This window comes from Coregonus clupeaformis, unplaced genomic scaffold, assembly GCF_020615455.1.
Source record: "Coregonus clupeaformis isolate EN_2021a unplaced genomic scaffold, ASM2061545v1 scaf0234, whole genome shotgun sequence".
NCBI lineage: Eukaryota > Metazoa > Chordata > Actinopteri > Salmoniformes > Salmonidae > Coregonus > Coregonus clupeaformis.
Genome location: NW_025533689.1, coordinates 125,254 through 146,389, shown reverse-complemented (window position 1 = coordinate 146,389; position 21,136 = coordinate 125,254). Strand labels below are relative to the sequence as shown.

Below are 21,136 nucleotides of genomic sequence, written 5' to 3'. Positions count from 1 at the left end.
ACAGACAGACAGACAGACAGACAGACAGACAGACAGACAGACAGACAGACAGAAAGAAAGAAAGAAAGAAAGAAAGAAAGACAGACAGAAAGAAAGAAAGAAAGATGGTCAGGCATCTCAAATCACCTGAAGCCTGCTGCTCAAAGACATAAGGCTGCTAACCAGATGATGCATCTCCTCACACTTTGCCAAAATGTTACCCACAAACATCCATCTTAGAGCGTTTACACACACACTTTAGTGTGCCCTGTTGGCTGCTTAAAGCCTCATCAGTCACGCTCGATGCGGCCTCTGTACTCTGTGGGATATTGGGATCTGGAACTCCGCCTCATGTGCTAAATCAGCCCAGCACTACGCTATGGTTCAAGGGTAAACGCGCACACGCACACACACACACACGTCTGTTGGAGTGAATAATACATGAGTTTACAGATAATGAGTAGAGGATGATAAGCGCTGAGACTGGATCGCTCGCGGCCCTCCTTTCCTTGCCTCCCCTGTCTCCCTCTTCCCTCTCGGTCTTATCCACACAGCTGCATTATTCATGTCCCTAAGTCTACAAACACACACTGGAGAGATAGGCCACTTTCACTAATGTGTAGACAGCTGGCTGTTACTTTATGAATGACTGAGGTGGGTTACTTTGAGTTCTCCTGAACAGAGGGGGCACTATCAGCAGTATGAGTGTGTAGAATAACAAAACATTTTTTTAAATGTTATCCCTTGAGTTTGCAGATCTGAGGTAAGCAATAAGGTGATAGATCCACCCTGCCTTCCGATGGTTTTTGGGGAGCTTCAGCTATATTACACCTATCCAATCCCTTCAGATCTGCAAACACAGAAGGGTTAAGAGTTATGGCGAGGGGCTAGAGGTTTGTTTGGAACTGGGCCTCCCAGTCTTACCTGACTTTGGGTGCCCATGGCAGACCCTTGGGGAGGGACGCCCTCTCAGTGGGGGGTCTGAGCGGGGGCGGTGGGGGTGGTGGCTGGATGATGACATCACGGTCCAGGGGGTCCACCTCGCCCTCGATGCTGCTGTCGGCTTCCTCTCCATCCTCCTCCTCGTCGCGTGCATCGTCGTTCTTAAAGGGGTCGCGCTCGTTGTACGTGTCTAGGCTGTCCTGCTTTACCAGGGGCTGGAACCCAGAACAACCAGCAGGGGGCATGAAAGAGGCCATCCCCTTACACACACAGGGTTAGGCCCTGGCTTTCCACTTCAACCACAAGAAATACTCAGACTTACCTACCGTAAGGCTGCACTCCAAGACAAAAGGTTACAGATACTCGCACAAAAAAACCTGAGGAACGTTTGGGCCCAACTCCATATTCAAGCGTTAAACATTCCACTTACAACCACATCAGTCATACAACACAAACCCAGTAACCTCAAACCACTTCTATAGTTTTAATGAATGACTGAGGTATCGTCAATGCAACAAGCATCAGGCGGGGGGTGCATTTAATAGCAGCGAAACACCAGTGCAATGTAACGTATGGTGGTGTGGTGGTAGTAACTAGTCGTCAGGTAGAGTGTGTGCTGCTGAGGAGAGCAACAGAGGTGACAGAAGCAGTGTGACCAGCATAGACTTATATGACTCATATCCCATGGAGAACAAGCCATTCAGCTATGTGGTGAGAAAGAAGCTGCAGCTAAACCCAGTGGAGATGGAGACTAGAGGAAAGCTCCAAGTCATGTCCACAATGACCTCCATGACCACAGCAAGCCCTGTCTCTCTGTACCCACCCATACAGTGCAGAACGCAGTGAAGGCGGACAAAGAGGATAAAGAGAAGGAGGAGGAGTAGGAAGAGGACAAGGAGGAGGTAGAGGAAGAAGAGGAGGAATAAGAGGAGAAGAAAGAGGAATAGAAGGTGCAAGAACCAGCCCAAGGCAGAGAAAATGCAGAGGGAAAGTGGGTAAAGACCTGCTTCTTGGGAAAGGGACTGTCTCCTTCCAAGCTATCAACAAAGGCACTCTGTAGGGACACAAGGAAGAGGAGGTGGGTTGAGAGCCCGATGAAGTCAGAGCTCTAATCTAAAAACAGCACAGTTAGGATTAGAGGAAGAAGTTAAAGGAACGAACATGTCATTCATTCCACTGTCAGGGGAATACAGTATTACAGTATACTGATGGTGTGCACATGGTTCCTATTCACATTCTCTACTGCTATAGCCAGGCTGAGCAATCAATGCTTGTTAGCCTCACACACCATGCCCTCTGTGACTGCAGGGTTTAGTTAGGCTCACTGTTAGAACTCATCAGGTGTGTATTCAGTCAAGTGTGAGTCTAACGCACAGGTGTGTGTGTATGTGAAAAGCTCAAGGAACAGTGTGTGTGTGTGTGTACAGTATGTGCATAATGTAATGATTGTATAATACGTACCCTGCGGCTGCGGCGTCCTCTCTTGGCCTGCTGTTGCTGTTCTATGAGCTCCATGGCCGAGGCTGGAGGAGAGGCTGCTCTCATGCTCCGGACCACCTTGATGCTGTCCTCAGGTAGGGGGGGCAGGCTCAGCCTCTCTCTGCCTCGAACCTTCATCTCCTGGAGCTCCTCGAAGCCCCCCATTGTGAACTGTAACACACATACACACAAAGATTGAGATGGACACATACACAGAGACAGATGGACACAGAAAGCCATAGAGATGTACATGAACACACATGCACAGAGCTCTATGCAGATATTGGCAAACCAAATTTTCCATTGTGGAATTAGTCTAGCCTGACACTACTTTAGCATTCTAACATCATTCTAACAAGTGTTTTGAATTTACAATAGATTATAACATAATGGTGGATGAAATATCTCCGTTACGAAGCTGCTAGCCTACTAAACGGACAGGTATTGGTGTCTGTGCTGTAGCTTACTGACCAGGATGGTCTTCCAGAGTAGCAGCAGGACCTTCTTCATGGGAAAGTGTGGAGCGTTCATACTGCAGAACTTGGTCACCATGGTGAAGAGCAGCAGGGCAAATGGCTCTCCGTTATACAGAGGAGAACCTGAGGTTAGAGGAAAGGGTCAACAGCCAGCACACATATACAGTACACACATGGCACACATACAGCGCACACACTGTAAAACATTTCCTGTATAATTTACAGTAATTTACTGGCAGCAATTGGCCAGTAAGTTACTGTAATTTATTTTACAGTACAGCTACGGTAATCCATTTTACGGTACCAAAAGTCAGTTACTGTAATATAAATTACAGTACCAATTACAATATATTACTGTAATTACCCAGTGACATATTAGCCAGTGTTCTTTGCAAGTTTTCATTTTAACATTAAAATGTTGGTCATTTAGCAGGCGCTCTTGTCCTTAGCAACTTACAGTCGGTGCATTCAACCAAGGTTGAGAATTTTTTTATCAAAGTCATAGCATGTAAAAAGTTTCTGTAACCGTTACTGAAAATATTGTTGTAGTTAAGGATACACTGGTCTTCAAAATAATTGTAATTAAAACAAGATATCTTATGATATATCTCTGACTATCTCTGGATAGTGCCAATACATTACTGAGATATTCAGGGTAACTTGACGCCAGCTTCCTGTAAATTACTATAATGTCAAAGAAATGAAACACAGTACAATACTGTAAAGGTGACTAATAAACTGTAAGAAAGTAATATTTACAGTATTTTACTGTAATTACAAGGGAATGGAGCAAGAAGGTTGGCTGCTAGGCATTTGAATATTACAGCATATTGATGAATAAAGGTGTTTCATATCACTTGCACTTCTAGAGGCCTAAACAAAGGTTTCCAAACTCGCCGTGATTACAGGGCAGAACAGATCAAATGGACATGCTTAAATATTCAAACATTAAAGGTTTAAGACCCGCTGCCACTCTGATCTTGTCTGGCAGACACTGATCTGTTCCCTATATACATTTAATTGTTAGGGAACCACTACCACATTTCAGTTAAATTCGTACAGCATTCTCACTAACGGGCGCAACAAATATAGCCTCTTAAAAGACACAACTCAAAATATGTTAATGAGTCAGAAACAACAATACCATGCACCCACTTGTGCTCAAAAGGTTTTTGGCGCTCCAAGAATGCATTATGGTACTGTATTCTGAATTATAGTCAATTAATGGAAGCAATTGGCCAGGAAGTTACCATAGATTTTCAGGACAAGGTTTGTAGAATTCCTAAAATACAGTATATTACTGTATTCTGTGGCGGTACATCATTCTCACTCATGGGCGCAACAAATATAGCCTCTTACAAGGCAGACATTAACATACTGTATGTTAATGAGCCAGAGACTCTTTCCCCGCTCACAACATTAACCCAAGATGTACCATAATTAATTCTGTAAACACATTTAAGGTATTTTACTGTGCATTTCACAGTGTTTTACTGTTGAAATTACAGAAACGTCTTACAGTGCACACACACACGCATGCACACACACAAACACAAACCCAGTTCAGTCTTGAAGGCCTCTCTGGCAGTTCTCCACTCTGGCCTGTCGTCCTCTGTCTGCAGACGGATGGTCTCCACCATCAGGTACATGATGCTTAGCAAGACCCTAGTAGAACACAAAATGTCAGAGGTCAGAATGAACAGGTGTGTGCATGTATGCATCAAGACAAATAGGTCAAGACAAACAGGTCAAGACAAATAGTCTGTAAGCTACTGAGGTAGAACAGCTCTCCACTCTAAAAACATAACTATGTGTGCCTGTGCATACATTATGTCTGCCTATGTGTGGTTTGTGTGAATCTGTAAATGTGTGTGTGTGCATACTTAATACTCTTGTACACGTTTCCACATGAACTTGCCTAGCTAATGCATCAGCCTAAATCACCCTACAGTAATTAAACAATGTTAGCGAGGCAGTGTCCTGTGCATTTAACGCCTTCAGACGGAAAACAAGCCATAACGGCCTTCATTTTCTACAAGCTATTAGGACGTGTTATTTGGTTTTCCACTCTATTAGGACAGATCTGTTATCACAACAGATCATTACTGGGGGAGGCACACAGAGAGCTGCCTAGACAGAGTGGTAGAGATGGGATGGGAGGAACAGGTGAGGGTGGTAAGTAATTATCAGTCTATGGAGGTCAGTGAGGGATTGACTGTACAGTCTGGTCCACTGGTACTTTAGAGTCTGGGCTGAACTGGTACTTGAGACTCTGGGTTGGGGGAGTGAAATGTCAAGTGGTTGCTGGAGTAGTGGGGTTGAAAACCACTCCTTGGCTTGGCTGATTGGGGGACTGCTGTAAAAATCAGTGAGGTGCAAAGATGCTCACCTGAGTTCTGTGCTGTCTGCCAGAGAGATGGCAGGTTTCCTCACTGCACTGCTGCAGGCTTGGTTGTTACTGCAGAGTCGAACACAGAAGCAGTTTAGCATACATACAGTACAAATCATACCACACCACAGCTAAACATAACAGACTAGAGATATCGCTAATGACTAGGACCTGGTCAGGTCATGGGGTCAGGAAGTTCTCATTTCCTATAACTGCAGTGACAAAGACTAGAATTGCGATGGAATGTATAGTGGCAGTTTTTTGTGTGTTTTTTTGCGCTGATCTTAACTTTGTTAGTACATGATGCTTTCCGCCATCATTTCCTATGACCGAAAAGAGCTTTTGGACATCAGAACAGCGATCACCAACCTCGATTTGGATGAAGATTTCTACTTCAACGGGTCGGCGGCTCAGGACATACTGCTCACCCTAGACCAGGCTCTATTCCCTGACACTCGGAAAAGAAAGAGACTGCGATATAGAGGCAGACGTGCCGGCACCCTGATGAAACTACGGCAGCGAGTAAATAAACCGCCTCTACCCTCTGTTCTATTGGCGAATGTACAATCACTGGAGAACAAACTGGACGAGCTCCGTTCGAGACTATCCCATCAACGGGAACTGAAGTATTGTAATATCCTATGTTTCTCAGAAACTTGGCTGAACAAGGACATGGATGATATAAATCTAGCTGGATTTTCTATCTAGGTGGCGTGTCTCATTGTTAACAACAGCTGGTGCACAATCTCTAATATTAAAGGAAGTCTCGAGGTTCTGCTCGCCTGAGTTAGAATACCTCATGATAAACTGTAGACCATACTATTCACCAAGAGAGTTTTCATCTATATTTTTCGTAGATGTCGATTTAACACCACAAACCAATGTTGGCACAAAAACTGCACTCAATGAGCTGTATAGATCCATAAGCCAACAAGTAAATGCTCATCCAGAGACCGCACTCCTAGTGGCCGGTGTTTTTAATGCAGGAAAACTAAAATCAATTTTATCTAATTTCTACCAGCATGTCACCTGTGCAACTAGAGGCGAAAAAACTCTAGATCACCTTTATCTACACACAGAGACGCATACAAAGCTCTCCCTCAACCTCCATTTTGCAAATCTGACCATAACTCCATCCTCCTGATTCCTGATTACAAGCAAAAACTCAAACAGGAAGTACCAGTGACGGAAGTGGTCCGATTAAACGAATGCTAAGCTACAGAACTGTTTCGCTAGCATAGACTGGAATTTGTTACGGGACTCATCCGATGGCATTTTCAGAGTTTAACACATCACTCACCGACTTCATTAATAAGTGCATCAACGACGTCGTCCCCATCGTGACCATACATACATATCCCAACCAGAAGCCATCGATTAAAGGCAACATCCGCGCTGTGCTAAAGGCTAGAGCTGCCACTTTCAAGGAGCGGGACACTAACCCGGACGGTTATAAAAAATCCCGCTATGCCCTCCGACGAACCATCAAACAGGCATAGTGTCAATACAGGACTAAGATCGAATCCTATTACACCGGCTCTAATGCTCGTCGGATGTGGCAGGGCTTGTAAACTATCACGGATTACAAAGGGATACCGAGCCGCAAGCTGCCCAGTGACGCGAGCCTACCGGACGAGCTAAATGCCTTCTATGCTCACTTTGAGGCAAGCAACACTGAACCATGAGTGAGAGCACCAGCTGTTCCAGATGACTGTGTGATCACCCTCCCCGTAGCCGATGTGAGTAAGACCTTTAAACAGGTTAACTAACATTCACAAGGCCGCAGGGCCAGACGGATTACCAGGACGCGTACTCAGAGCATGCGCTGACCAGCTGGCAAGTGTCTTCACTGACATTTTAAACTTCTTCCTGACCCAGTCTGTAATACCTACATGTTTTAAGCAGACCACCATAGTTCCTGTGCCCAAGAACGCCAAGGTAACCTGTCTAAATGACTATCGCCTTGTAGCACTCACATCTGCAGCCGTGAAATGCTTTGAAAGGCTGGTCATGGCTCACATCAACACCATCATCCCAGACACCCTGGACCCACTCCAATTCGCATACCACCCCAACAGATCCACAGATGACACAATCTCTATTGTAGTCCACACTGCCCTTTCCCACTTGGACAAAAGGAACATCAATGTGAGAATGTGGTTCATTGACTCCATCTCAGTGTTCAACACCATAGTGCCCTCCAAGCTTACATTTACATTTTTGTAATTTAGCAGTGCTCTTATCCAGAGCAACTAACAGTAGTGCATACATTTTCGTAATGGTCCCCCGTGGCATTGCAAGCGCTACGCTCTACAAACTGAGCCACACGGGACCGATCATCACTAAGCTAAGGACCCTGGAACTAAACACCTCCCTCTGCAACTGGATCCTGGACTTCCTGATGACACGCCCCCAGGTGGCGAGAGTAGGAAACAACACATCCGCCATGCTGACCCTCAAAACAGGGGCCCCTCAGGGGTGCGTGCTTAGTCCCCTCCTGTACTCCCTGTTCACCCACGACTGTGTGGCCACTCACGACTCTAACACCATCATGAAGTTTGCCGACAACACAACGGTGGTTGGCCTGATCACCGACGACAATGAGACAGCATATAGGGAGGAGGTCAGAGACCTGGCAGTGTGGTGCCAGGACAACAACCTCTCCCTCAACGTCAGCAAGACAAAGGAGCTGATCGTGGACTGCAGGAAACGGAGGACCGAGCACGCCCCCATTCACATCGACGGGGCTGTAGTGGAGCGGGTCAAGAGCTTCAAGTTCCTCTGTGTCCACATCACTAAGGATCTATCATGGTCCAAACACACCAACACAGTCGCGAAGAGGGCACGACAACACCTCTTCCCTCTCAGGAGGCTGAAAAGATTTGGCATGGGCCCTCAGATCCTCAAAAAGTTATACAGCTGCACCACTGAGAGCATCTTGACTGGCTGCATCACCACTTGGTATGGCAACTGCTTGGCATCCGACCGCAAGGCGCAACAGAGGGTAATGCGTACGGACCAGTACATCACTGTCCACCAGTAGTCCTCTGTAGCTCAGCTGGTAGAGCACGGCGCTTGTAACGCCAAGGTAGTGGGTTCGATCCCCGGGACCACCCATACACAAAAAAATAATAATTTATGCACGCATGACTGTAAGTCGCTTTGGATAAAAGCGTCTGCTAAATGGCATATTATATTATACAGTGGGGAAAAAAAGTATTTAGTCAGCCACCAATTGTGCAAGTTCTCCCACTTAAAAAGATGAGAGAGGCCTGTAATTTTCATCATAGGTACACGTCAACTATGACAGACAAAATGAGATTTTTTTTCTCCAGAAAATCACATTGTAGGATTTTTAATGAATTTATTTGCAAATTATGGTGGAAAATAAGTATTTGGTCAATAACAAAAGTTTCTCAATACTTTGTTATATACCCTTTGTTGGCAATGACACAGGTCAAACGTTTTTCTGTAAGTCTTCACAAGGTTTTCACACACTGTTGCTGGTATTTTGGCCCATTCCTCCATGCAGATCTCCTCTAGAGCAGTGATGTTTTGGGGCTGTCGCTGGGCAACACGGACTTTCAACTCCCTCCAAAGATTTTCTATGGGGTTGAGATCTGGAGACTGGCTAGGCCACTCCAGGACCTTGAAATGCTTCTTACGAAGCCACTCCTTCGTTGCCCGGGCGGTGTGTTTGGGATCATTGTCATGCTGAAAGACCCAGCCACGTTTCATCTTCAATGCCCTTGCTGATGGAAGGAGGTTTTCACTCAAAATCTCACGATACATGGCCCCATTCATTCTTTCCTTTACACGGATCAGTCGTCCTGGTCCCTTTGCAGAAAAACAGCCCCAAAGCATGATGTTTCCACCCCCCATGCTTCACAGTAGGTATGGTGTTCTTTGGATGCAACTCAGCATTATTTGTCCTCCAAACACGACGAGTTGAGTTTTTACCAAAAAGTTCTATTTTGGTTTCATCTGACCATATGACATTCTCCCAATCCTCTTCTGGATCATCCAAATGCACTCTAGCAAACTTCAGACGGGCCTGGACATGTACTGGCTTAAGCAGGGGGACACGTCTGGCACTGCAGGATTTGAGTCCCTGGCGGCGTAGTGTGTTACTGATGGTAGGCTTTGTTACTTTGGTCCCAGCTCTCTGCAGGTCATTCACTAGGTCCCCCCGTGTGGTTCTGGGATTTTTGCTCACCGTTCTTGTGATCATTTTGACCCCACGGGGTGAGATCTTGCGTGGAGCCCCAGATCGAGGGAGATTATCAGTGGTCTTGTATGTCTTCCATTTCCTAATAATTGCTCCCACAGTTGATTTCTTCAAACCAAGCTGCTTACCTATTGCAGATTCAGTCTTCCCAGCCTGGTGCAGGTCTACAATTTTGTTTCTGGTGTCCTTTGACAGCTCTTTGGTCTTGGCCATAGTGGAGTTTGGAGTGTGACTGTTTGAGGTTGTGGACAGGTGTCTTTTATACTGATAACAAGTTCAAACAGGTGCCATTAATACAGGTAACGAGTGGAGGACAGAGGAGCTTCTTAAAGAAGAAGTTACAGGTCTGTGAGAGCCAGAAATCTTGCTTGTTTGTAGGTGACCAAATACTTATTTTCCACCATAATTTGCAAATAAATTCATAAAAAATCCTACAATGTGATTTTCTGGATTTTTTTTTCTCAATTTGTCTGGCATAGTTGACGTGTACCTATGATGAAAATTACAGGCCTCTCTCATCTTTTATAGTAGGAGAACTTGCACAATTGGTGGCTGACTAAATACTTTTTCCCCCCACTGTATATCACTGGGGCCAAGCTCCCTGCCATCCAGGACCTCTATACCAGGTGGTGTCAGAGGAAGGCCCTAAAAATTGTCAAAGACTCCCGCCACCCAAGTCATAGACTGTTCTCTCTGCTACCACATGACAAGCGGTACAGATGCACCAAGTCTGGAACCAACAGGCCCTTGAACAGCTTCTACCCCCAAGCCATAAGACTGCATTGACCCTTTTTGCATACATTTTTCTGACTCATCACATACGCTGCTGCTACGGTCTGTCACTTTATTCCTAGTTATATGTACATATCTACCTCAATTACCTCGTACCCCTGCACATCGATTTTGTACTGGTACCCCTTGTATATAGCCAAGTTATCGTTACTCATTGTGTATCTATTATTATGTGTTTCACTTTTCTATTATTTCTCCATTTTCTTTCTCTCTGCATTGTTGGGAAGGGCCCATAACTAAGCATTTCACTGTTAGTCCACCCCTGTTGTTTACGAAGCATGTGATGAATAAAATAGTATTTGATTTGAAGTGAAAAAAACAGCGTAATCACAACTGAGAATGAACACCAGTGCAGGCAGGATAAATGGCAGAGGAGAAATACAGATAGAGATAATTCCCTGTATGTTTGCTCCGCAGCTTAACAGGTGCTACGAAGTAATAGGAGGCAGCCGCTTGCCTGCTAAGGCTAAGCAGTAGAATCAGAGGTCGATACGAGACCAAGAATAGAGGCGGCAGGAGCAGATAGAGGAGCACATAGACTAAACGAAGGAAACAAAGCCTTGAAGGCTCTGCCGCCTCGCCAGTGAGCTGTTTGAAGTGTGAACCATAGAGGCCGGTGCCCTCTCTCTCTGCTCTCACCCTGTTCTCTCTGCTCTTACCCCCCTCACTAAGAGCCAGCAGGTGCCTCATATCCTACGCTGAGGCGAATAGGGATGGAAGTGGGAGGTAGGGAGGAAAAGAGAAAGAGAGAATGGTGTATTCATGAATGAACATTTCTGGTGAATGTGTATGTGTGTGTTTGTGTGCGTCTCTCTGCCTGTCTGTGAATGTACGTGTGCATGTATGTGCCTGTGTGTGTTTAATTCCACACTATCCAGGGTCCTTCAGCAACACTCAACAGGGATTAGCCTGGCCTGGCGGTGACTCTCTCATTAAAGAGGAGCCAGGGGGATGGACAGAAATACCCAAGCCATTCCTGGACACTGAGTCATGATGGAGTCGGTCTGTTTCCTCTCCACACACACATAGAACCAGAGACCATGGCCTGTACCACCTCCCACCTCCCCCTAGTCACTCCCACCAGGATAATAATTAAAAAGAGATGTTCAGTTATGTGGTTGCTTTCCACTTCACACACACGCACACGCACACGCACACGCACACGCACACGCACACGCACACGCACACGCACACGCACACGCACACGCACACGCACACGCACACACACACACACACACACACACACACACACACACACACACACACACACACACACACACACACACACACACACACACACACACACACACACACACACACACACACACACACACACACACACGCACACACACACACACAATCAATCAAATCCTAGCCTCTATCTAGAGTTGAACAAATATTCCACCTACCCAATCAGCTATTACCAGCACTATCTCTACCATTCTTTCCCTACGGCATTCCTATTAGGCAGATTAGTAAATGGCTGGGGGTGGTAGACACCCAGAAGACTGAGGCAGCAGTAGATCTGCCCTTAGGGAGAGGAGGAACCTCAGGCAGGAAGGTCACAGAGGAGTTGACTCCGGAGGAGAGAGGAACAGTGGGGAGTATAACGGAGCATGTACATTTAATATGCCTACTTATTGATTCAGTGGTATGACTATGTGATGCCCTTTTAGCGTAAGAGCTGTTTGAAAAGACCACCTGAAATTGTACGGAGTGTACAAAACATTAAGAACACCTGGTCTTTCCATGACATAGACTGACCAGATGAATCCAGGTGAAAGCTATGATCCCTTATTGATGACACTTGTTAAATCCACTTCAAATCAGTGTAGATGAAGGGGAGGAGACAGGTTAAATAATGATTTTTAAGCCTTGAGACATGGATTGTATATGTGTATCATTCAACTGAGACTGCTCTTCTCTGTGTCACAGAGGCTCTCCGCACTGCTAAAGCTAACTCTCTCTCCTCTGCTCTTATCCTTCTAGACCTATCTGCTGCCTTTGATACTTTGAACCATCAGATCCTCCTCTCCACCCTCTCCGAGTTGGGCATCTCCGGCGCTGCTCACTCTTGGATTGCGTCCTACCTGACAGGTCGCTCCTACCAGGTGGCGTGGCGAGAATCTGTCTCCGCACCACGTGCTCTCACCACTGGTGTCCCCCAGGGCTCAGTTCTAGGCCCTCTCCTATTCTCTCTATACACCAAGTCACTTGGCTTTGTCATATCCTCACATGGTCTCTCCTATCATTGCTACGCAGACGACACACAATTAATTGTCTCCTTTCCCCCTTCTGATAACCAGGTGGCGAATCGCATCTCTGCATGTCTGGCGGACATATCAGTGTGGATGTCGGATCACCACCTCAAGCTGAACCTCGGCAAGACGGAGCTGCTCTTCCTCCCGGGGAAGGACTGCCCGCTCCATGATCTCGCCATCACGGTTGACAACTCCATTGTGTCCTCCTCCCAGAGTGCAAGGAACCTTGGCGTGACCCTGGACAACACCCTGTCGTTCTCCGCCAACATCAAAGCAGTGACCCGATCCTGCAGGTTCATGCTCTACAACATTCGCAGAGTACGACCCTACCTTACACAGAAAGTGGCACAGGTCCTAATCCAGGCACTTGTCATCTCCCGTCCGGATTACTGCAACTCGCTGTTGGCTGGGCTCACTGCCTGTGCCATTAAACCCCTACAACTTATCCAGAACACTGCAGCCCGTCTGGTGTTCAACCTTCCCAAGTTCTCTCATGTCACCCCGCTCCTTCGCACACTCCACTGGCTTCCAGTTGAAGCTCGCATCTACTACAAAACCATGGTGCTTGCCTACGGCGCTGTGAGGGGAACGGCACCTCCTTACCTTCAGGCTCTGATCAGACCCTACACCCAAATGAGGGCACTACGTTCATCCACCTCTGGCTTGCTGGCCCCCTTACCTCTACGGAAGCACAGTCCCGCTCAGCCCAGTCAAAGCTATTCGCTGCTCTGGCACCCCAATGGTGGAACAAGCTCCCCCACGACGCCAGGACAGCGGAGTCACTGACCACCTTCCGGAGACACTTGAAACCCTACCTCTTTAAGGAATACCTGGAATAGTATAACAGTAATCCTTCTACCTTCCGCCCCCCCCCCCCATTAAAAAAAAGAAAAAAAAAGAAAGTGGATGTCCCACTGGCTATCATAAGTTGAATGCACCAATTTGTAAGTCGCTCTGGATAAGAGCGTCTGCTAAATGACAAATGTAAATGTACCATTCAGAGGGTGAATGGGCAAGACAAAAGATTTAAGTGCCTTTGAACGGGGTATGGTAGTAGGTGCCAGGCGCAACGGTTTGTGTCAAGAACTGCAACACTGTTAGGTTTTTCCATGCTGAACAGTTTCTTGTGTGTATCAAGAATGGTCCACCACCCAAAGGACATCCAGCCAACTTGACACAACTGTGGGAAGCATTGGAGTCAACATGGGCCAGCATCCCCATGGAACGCTTTCGACACCTTGTAGAGCCCATGCCCCGATGAATTGAGGCTGTTCTGAGGGCAACTCAGTATTAGGAAGACTTATCTATGTCACTTTAGTCACTATGTCACTTTAGTCACTTTAACTCTACCCACATGTACATAAACTCAGCAAAAAAAGAAACGTCCCTTTTTCAGGACCCTGTCTTTCTAAGATCATTCGTAAAAATCAAAATAACTTCACAGATCTTTATTGTAAAGGGTTTAAACACCGTTTCCCATGCTTGTTCAATGAACCCTAAACAATTAATGAACATGCACCTGTGGAACGGTCGTTAAGACACTAACAGCTTACAGACGGTAGGCAATTAAGGTCATATTTATGAAAACACTAAAGAGGCCTTTCTACTGACTCTGAAAAACACCAAAAGAAAGATGCCCAGGGTCCCTGCTCATCTGCGTGAACGTGCCTTAGGCATGCTGCAAGGAGGCATGACAACTGCAGATGTGGCCAGGGCAATAAATTGCCTTAGACAGCGCTACAGGGAGACAGGACGGACAGCTGATCGTCCTCGCAGTGGCAGACCACGTGTAACAACACCTGCACAGGATCGGTACAACCGAATATCACACCTGCGGGACAGGTACAGGATGGCAACAACAACTGCCCAAGTTACACCAGGAATGCACAATCCCTCCATCAGTGCTCAGACTGTCCGCAATAGGCTGAGAGAGGCTGGACTGAGGGCTTATAGGCCTGTTGTAAGGCTATATGGGCACAAACCCACCGTCGCTGGGCACAAACCCACCGTCGCTGGACCAGACAGGACTGGCAAAAAGTGCTCTTCACTGACGAGTCGCGGTTTTGTCTCACCAGGGGTGATGGTCGGATTTGCGTTTATTGTCAAAGGAATGAGCGTTACACCGAGGCCTGTACTCTGCAGCAGGATCGATTTGGAGGTGGAAGGTCCGTCATGGTCTGGGGCGGTGTGTCACAGCATCATCGGACTGAGCTTGTTGTCATTGCAGGCAATCTCAACACTGTGCGTTACTGGGAAGACATCCTCCTCCCTCATGTGGTACCCTTCCTGCAGGCTCATCCTGACATGACCCTCCACCATGACAATGCCACCAGACATACTGCTCGTTCTGTGCGTGATTTCCTGCAAGACAGGAATGTTAGTGTTCTGCCATGGCCAGCGAAGAGCCCGGATCTCAATCCCATTGAGCACGTCTGGGACCTGTTGGATCGGAGGGTGAGGGCTAGGGCCATTCCCCCCAGAAATGTCTGGGAACTTGCAGGTGCCTTGGTGGAAGAGTGGGGTAACATCTCACAGCAAGAACTGGCAAATCTGGTGCAGTCCATGAGGAGGAGATGCACTGCAGTACTTAATGCAGCTGGTGGCCACACCAGATACTGACTGTTACTGTTACTTTTGATTTTGATCCCCCCTTTGTTCAGGGCCACATTATTCAATTTCTGTTAGTCACATGTCTTTGGAACTTGTTCAGTTTATGTCTCAGTTGTTGAATCTAGTTATGTTCATACAAATATTTACACATGTTAAGTTTGCTGAAAATAAACGCAGTTGACAGTGAGAGGAGTTTATTACCTCAATTACCTCGACTAACCGATGCCCCCGCACATTGATTCTGTACCGGTACCCACTGTATATAGCCACCCTACTCTTATTTTATTTTACTGCTGCTCTTTAATTATTTGCTATTTTTGATGATGCACATACATTTAGGCAGATATTTTATATTGCATGACAACACATTTGATGTATGTTTCTGAAAATGTAGCTACTGAGATGTTCTAATAAGCCTAAACCTACAGAGCAGTACATTACTTTCCTCTACTGATTTCCCCTGCTGTATCTTTCTCCTACTCCTGGGAAAACCTAGTGAGAGTGAATGCTACTGTGTACCATCTCTGGGGCATTAAAGGCCCAGTGCAGTCAAACACTTACATTTCCTGTGTTTTATATACATTGCCACACTATGAGGTTGGAATAATACTGTGAAAGACCGCCTGAAATTTCAGCTTGTTTTGGTGGGATGGAGTTTTGGCCTGCCTGGTGACATCGAGTTAATAGACCAATAAGAAAGAGAGTTCCAAACCTCTCTGCCATTAACAGCTAGTTTTCCCCACTCAGACCACTCCCATACAGTCCTAGCAAAATTCTTGCTTGAAAAATTGCTCTTTGCTAAGAAACTATTTTTGTTTATTTTTTACCATTTTAATTAAAAACAATCGCAGTAAGGTACTTAATTGTTACCCAGAAATGATTTGATATTGAGATAAAAATGGCTGTATTGGACCATTAATCAAGGGGGAAGTAAGCGCTAACCACAGTGCTGCTAACACTTGTTGAGAAACATAATAATACAGTAATTACGAGACATTGTGGCTGTTGTGGTAGCGTTATGGTGACATTGTAGTGATGTTGTTGTGCGGTTGTAGTAACAATGTAGTAATGTTGTCCTTCTCACTCTATCTCCATGCTCAGCAGCTCCAGGAGAGCGGTGAAGATGCCCATGTCATACAGCAGGAACACGTTGTGGCGAGACCAGTGGATCACGTCCGCATCTGTGTCACACTCATCAAACACCCCTGGGGAACGCCACATGACAGAAACACACATAGGCTTCAACAGATGCTCATTCACCACACAACACTCTCAAAGGACTCTGAAGGACTCAAGCATAAATACTGTACATGTCCTCTGTTTCGTAAGAAAATGTTGGTCAGAGAAATGGCATTGGAAATATTTAAATATTCACTTAATGAAAATATGCTACAATCAAAGCAAATGATCTTGTAGTGTGCAGTGACGGTGATGATTACCCTGTGCCAGGTAAAGGATGGCCCGGGCCACCTTCAGCCTCTTGTCCCGGTCAGTGACCTCCAGAGCATCTAGTAGTCTCATCACATAGGCCCTCTGCCGCTCCTGACCCAGCTCAATCCACCTCGTCCCCCGCACTGCAGAGAGAGACAGAGTGAGTGAAAGAGAGTCTAGGCTTAAAATGTATATATTGTATAAATAGGAATGTGTGTCCTTTATTTTTTACCTCAACTCTTGGGATTATTGTAGGACATCATGATCAATGGAATTTAAATAGCTAGTCAGTTCCCCTTTTTTAGTAGAAATGTTCTGACATACAGTGCCTTCAGAAAGTCTTCATACTCATTCCACATTTTGTTGTGTTACAGCCTGAATCCAAAATGTATTACATTGATTTTTTTTCTCACCCGTCTACACACAATACACCATAATGCAAATGTATGCTGAATGTCTCCCAGTGTCTGTTGGAAAGCACACTGAACCAGGTTTTCCTCTAGGATTTTGCTTAGCTCTATTCCGTTTCTTTATATCCCACCCAGAAAAAACTCTCTAGTCCTTGCCGACAAGCATACCCATAACATGATGCAGCCACCACCATGCTTGAAAATATGAAGAGTTGTACTCAGTGATGTGTTCATCCATCCTCAGTTTTCTCCTATCACACAGCCTTTAATCTCTGTAACTGTTTTAAAGTCACCATTGGCCTCACTGTTTCCTTCCTCTCCAGCAACTGAGTTATCTTTGTAGTGACTGGGTGTATTGATACACCATCCAAAGTGTAATTAATAACTTCACCATGCTCAAAGAGATATTAAATGTTTGCTTTTGTTTTACCCATCTACCAATAGGTGCCCTTCTTTGCGAGGCATTGGAAAACCTCCCTAGTCTTTGTGGTTGAATCTGTGTTTGAAATTCTCTGCTGGACTGAGGGACCTTAAAGATAATTGTATGTGTGGGGCACAGAGATGAGGTAGTCATTCAAAAATCATGTTAAACACTATTATTATTAACACTATTATTATACATACAACTTGTGACTTGTTAAGCAAATGTTTACCCCTGAACGTATTTAGGTTTGCCATAATAAAGGGGTTGAATACTTATTGACTCAAGACATTTCAGCTTTTCATTTTTAATTCATTTGTAAAAATGTCTAAAAACATAATTCCACTTTGACATTATGGAGTATTGTGTGTAGGCCTGTGACACAAAATCTCAATTTAATCCATTTTAAATTCAGGCTGTAACACAACAAAATGTGGAAAAAGTCAAGGGGTGTGAATACTTGCTGAAAGCACTGTAACTCTTTGACAAAACTTCCCTTTATAAAGTTCATCCCATGTAACTTTTCTGAGCAGCTCTGATAAGTGCTCTGAGAATGTCATTATGATAAAAGTGCTTGGAGAGTAGCGACGCAGAGGACATCGGTGCATAACAGATTTAGCAGTGATGTAGAGTGGCAGTCTGGCAGATGTGTTAAAACATTGATGAGGGCCCCATCACCGTTCTGACATATTTAAAACCCAGATACAGAGAGACAGCACATCTCCTATCTCTCTTTGCAGCACAGACAGCTAGCCAAGCTGTCCACTGATCCATCTATTCATTCCTATTGGCTTTAGGGAAACAGAGTGGGAAGAAGAAGACCTAGCCTAGCTCTCTTAATGTATGTAATGTGCTGCAGCTGCAACTAAATTGCCCTTAAGGTACAATAAAGCTCTGTGGAATTGAATGTCTTGCGCTACACATTATGTATTATTACTCATTATGAACCTTCCTTTAACTTAGTATGCTGAGTAAGAATACAACCACATTTACAGTACAGCAACGAACTGGGCAGAGTTTCAGAGAATATGAGAGGGGTCGAATGAGCATGGAGTTTAGATCAGCAAAATTGACACAGTCCAATTCATCCGGTCAATATGATCCTCATTAGGAGAGAAAACGGCATCGACCAGCTGTTTAATAACAATGATCATGATATGGAACCGTTGGTCACAGTAGTTGGCTATGGCTGTTAGCTGTGGTTTTGCAGCATATAGATAAGGCAGCTCTGTTTATCATGGCGCTAAGAAAGGCAGCAGCTGCAGAGCAGAGTTTGGCAAGGTGTGTGTGTTCCTGTATGTGTGTGTCACCTTCTCCCAAAACCTCCTGCTGAAAGTGTCAGGTTGGAGCAAGCAATCAGACACACACACATCACTGTGCAGAACACTGCTGACAGTTCACTTGTTCACTCTCGCTCCTTCACTTGTTCACTCCTCACAGAAAAAGGGAAACATTACACCTGGGAGCGGTCAATTAATCAGCTCCCTCGACCCTCTCTCCCTTTCCCTCTGTCCTTCTCCCTCTTTCACCCCCTCTCTCTATCAGACTTTCTCTCTCCAGATGATTAGCAGGGCGGGAATCCATTCCATTACACTTCTACATACTCTCTATCTCTGTCTATCCATCTCTCTTTCCGTAAACGCTAGAATAACAGGCAAACACATTCGAGGGTATGCAAACAAACAGCGTGTTCGAGGTGAGTCAGAAAGCCCTTTGGTACTCTCACTGCTTTAGAAAAAAAAACATGCACACACACACACAAACACACACACACACACACACACACACACACACTAACAGAAACTAATATGACAGGCATGTAGCGCTGTCTGGAAAGACAAAACCGCCGCTGACAGACAAGGTAACAGTACCATGGCTCCTGAAATCCTCCTCAAAGTAGTCCCTGTTGAGGGCGAACTCAGGCTCCTCTGTGTAACTGTATATCTCTGTGGACAAACAGGAGAGACAGGGGAATCATCAGACAGACAGGATGACATACAATCCTGTACTGAAGGATTCAACAGAGGTAATGTCATGAAAGACATCATGGGGTATACTGTAGTGGAAGCGCTGTATGGCTCAGTTGGTAGAGCATGGCGCTTGCAACGCCAGGATTGTGGGTTTGATTCCTGGGGCCACACATTTGTCAAATTTATGGATGCAATGTGACTAAGTCGCTTTGGATAAAAGTATCTGCTAAATTGCATATATTATAAGTCAACTGTTTCATTCAGTCCCTTTCATTAAAAAACAACAATTTTGGCTCCCAGTTATCCTTTCTGTAGTCTTTTTATGAGACTCATGACATCGTTGACTAATCCCTCTTCAGCGAATATACAGTAGTTAAATCCCAACTGTCACTCCAGCCTGAGGAACAGTCACAAGACAGCAACTGTAATGTCTGTGTTTGTGTAAGCTAATGTCTCAGTGGGACTAGCTACCTAACCAAAGGAGCTGCATTCAACAAGGGAAAACTATGATCTTGCCTTGAATCAATCCCATGTAGCTGCTGACAGCGCAGCACTGTACTGTAGCACATTGTTGCAGTGACTAGCTGCTGGTTATGAACAGAACATAAGACGGAGCATATCCCTTGTGGATATACTGGAACAGCAGTGATCACCAATTATCCTGGAAAGCTACAGGGGTTGCCTTGCATGTTTTTGTTCCAGCAACTGTTTCAACTAATCAACTGGACTTGATGATTAGTTGAATAAGGTGTTTTGTGGTTGGAACAAAAGCCTGCCCAGTGCCCAGTAGCTGCCCAGGTCTAGGGTTGGTGACCGATGGGTTATTGTTTAAAGACCTTACCTGAGAGTTCAGCAGTCAGGCTGTCTATATCCCCATACTCAAACTCTAGGTTGGGAGACTCCATGGAGCTCTGAAAACAGAAAACAACACTGAAGTCTAGGCAGAACCACAAAGGGAAATGAAGGCACATGACACATGCACACTAACACACACACACACACACACACACAGCATGGCAGGGGAATATGGACAAAACAGAGCCCACCTCTGTTAGCCGTCATAGCTGCTAAAAGCATTATTTTCCCAGATTGAGACAGACTGATACAGTATGCATGATCTCACCACTTTTTTTTATCAAAGCACCACAAAACAACAACATTCACATACTGCCAGCCAATACAAAAGACCGTAGCACTTGGATAGAGACAGACTAGACTTTGAAATAGGTTAAGGACTGCCGTTAGTCAGCCTTGAGCGAGTGTCTCAGTAGCAATTTAGTGACAGAGAAAATTACATGGCATGTGTCAGTTGCTAAGCCTTTGCTTTAGTTTGAGGACTGTCTGTAGTTGGTTTTCATGCATCCTACCACAGAAGGGCAGCAATAGCCAGGGAAAGGCTAACATCTGTAATTCCCTGGAACCTGAAGCACCCTAAGTCTCAGAGCCCCAAACAGTCTGTCAGATTAGGGTGAGATTCAATAGGAGGGATTGGAAATGTAAGAATCATTTGGCCTAATGACTTGTTAATTCCAAATACATTACATTTGGCACAGATCCCACTCCAGATGGAGACTTGTTGTGTCTTAGGAGGTGGTTTTCAGTTACAAACACCATCTGAGAGCTAAGACGTTCTGAGTCAGTGGAATGAGTCCAAATAAGTCATTCAGAAACTGGTCCCCCTCAGGATTGTTTGCCTGCTATTTTTCACACTCCACTTCTGTCCATTACTCTACATCCAGATTAGACGC

At 45.4% G+C, this 21,136-nt stretch overlaps 1 protein-coding gene across 2 annotated transcripts in view; it reads right to left on the bottom strand.

Annotated features, from left to right (window-relative positions):
• The window catches only part of LOC121543683 (striatin-interacting protein 1 homolog), a 30,694-nt gene that overhangs the window by 7,802 nt on the left and 1,756 nt on the right, over nucleotides 1–21,136 (bottom strand). Inside the window, exons 2-11 of one of the 2 annotated variants that reach the window (XM_041853785.1) lie at nucleotides 20,230–20,299; nucleotides 19,290–19,364; nucleotides 16,596–16,730; nucleotides 16,241–16,361; nucleotides 5,266–5,334; nucleotides 4,435–4,541; nucleotides 2,872–2,999; nucleotides 2,383–2,571; nucleotides 1,925–1,975; nucleotides 904–1,136 (exon numbers count right to left, since the gene is read on the bottom strand). In XM_041853785.1, coding sequence (XP_041709719.1) covers nucleotides 904–1,136; nucleotides 1,925–1,975; nucleotides 2,383–2,571; nucleotides 2,872–2,999; nucleotides 4,435–4,541; nucleotides 5,266–5,334; nucleotides 16,241–16,361; nucleotides 16,596–16,730; nucleotides 19,290–19,364; nucleotides 20,230–20,299 — 1,178 coding nt within the window. The remainder of the gene's footprint in view (nucleotides 1–903; nucleotides 1,137–1,924; nucleotides 1,976–2,382; nucleotides 2,572–2,871; nucleotides 3,000–4,434; nucleotides 4,542–5,265; nucleotides 5,335–16,240; nucleotides 16,362–16,595; nucleotides 16,731–19,289; nucleotides 19,365–20,229; nucleotides 20,300–21,136) is intronic. The other variant, XM_041853786.1, reaches the window with a different exon arrangement.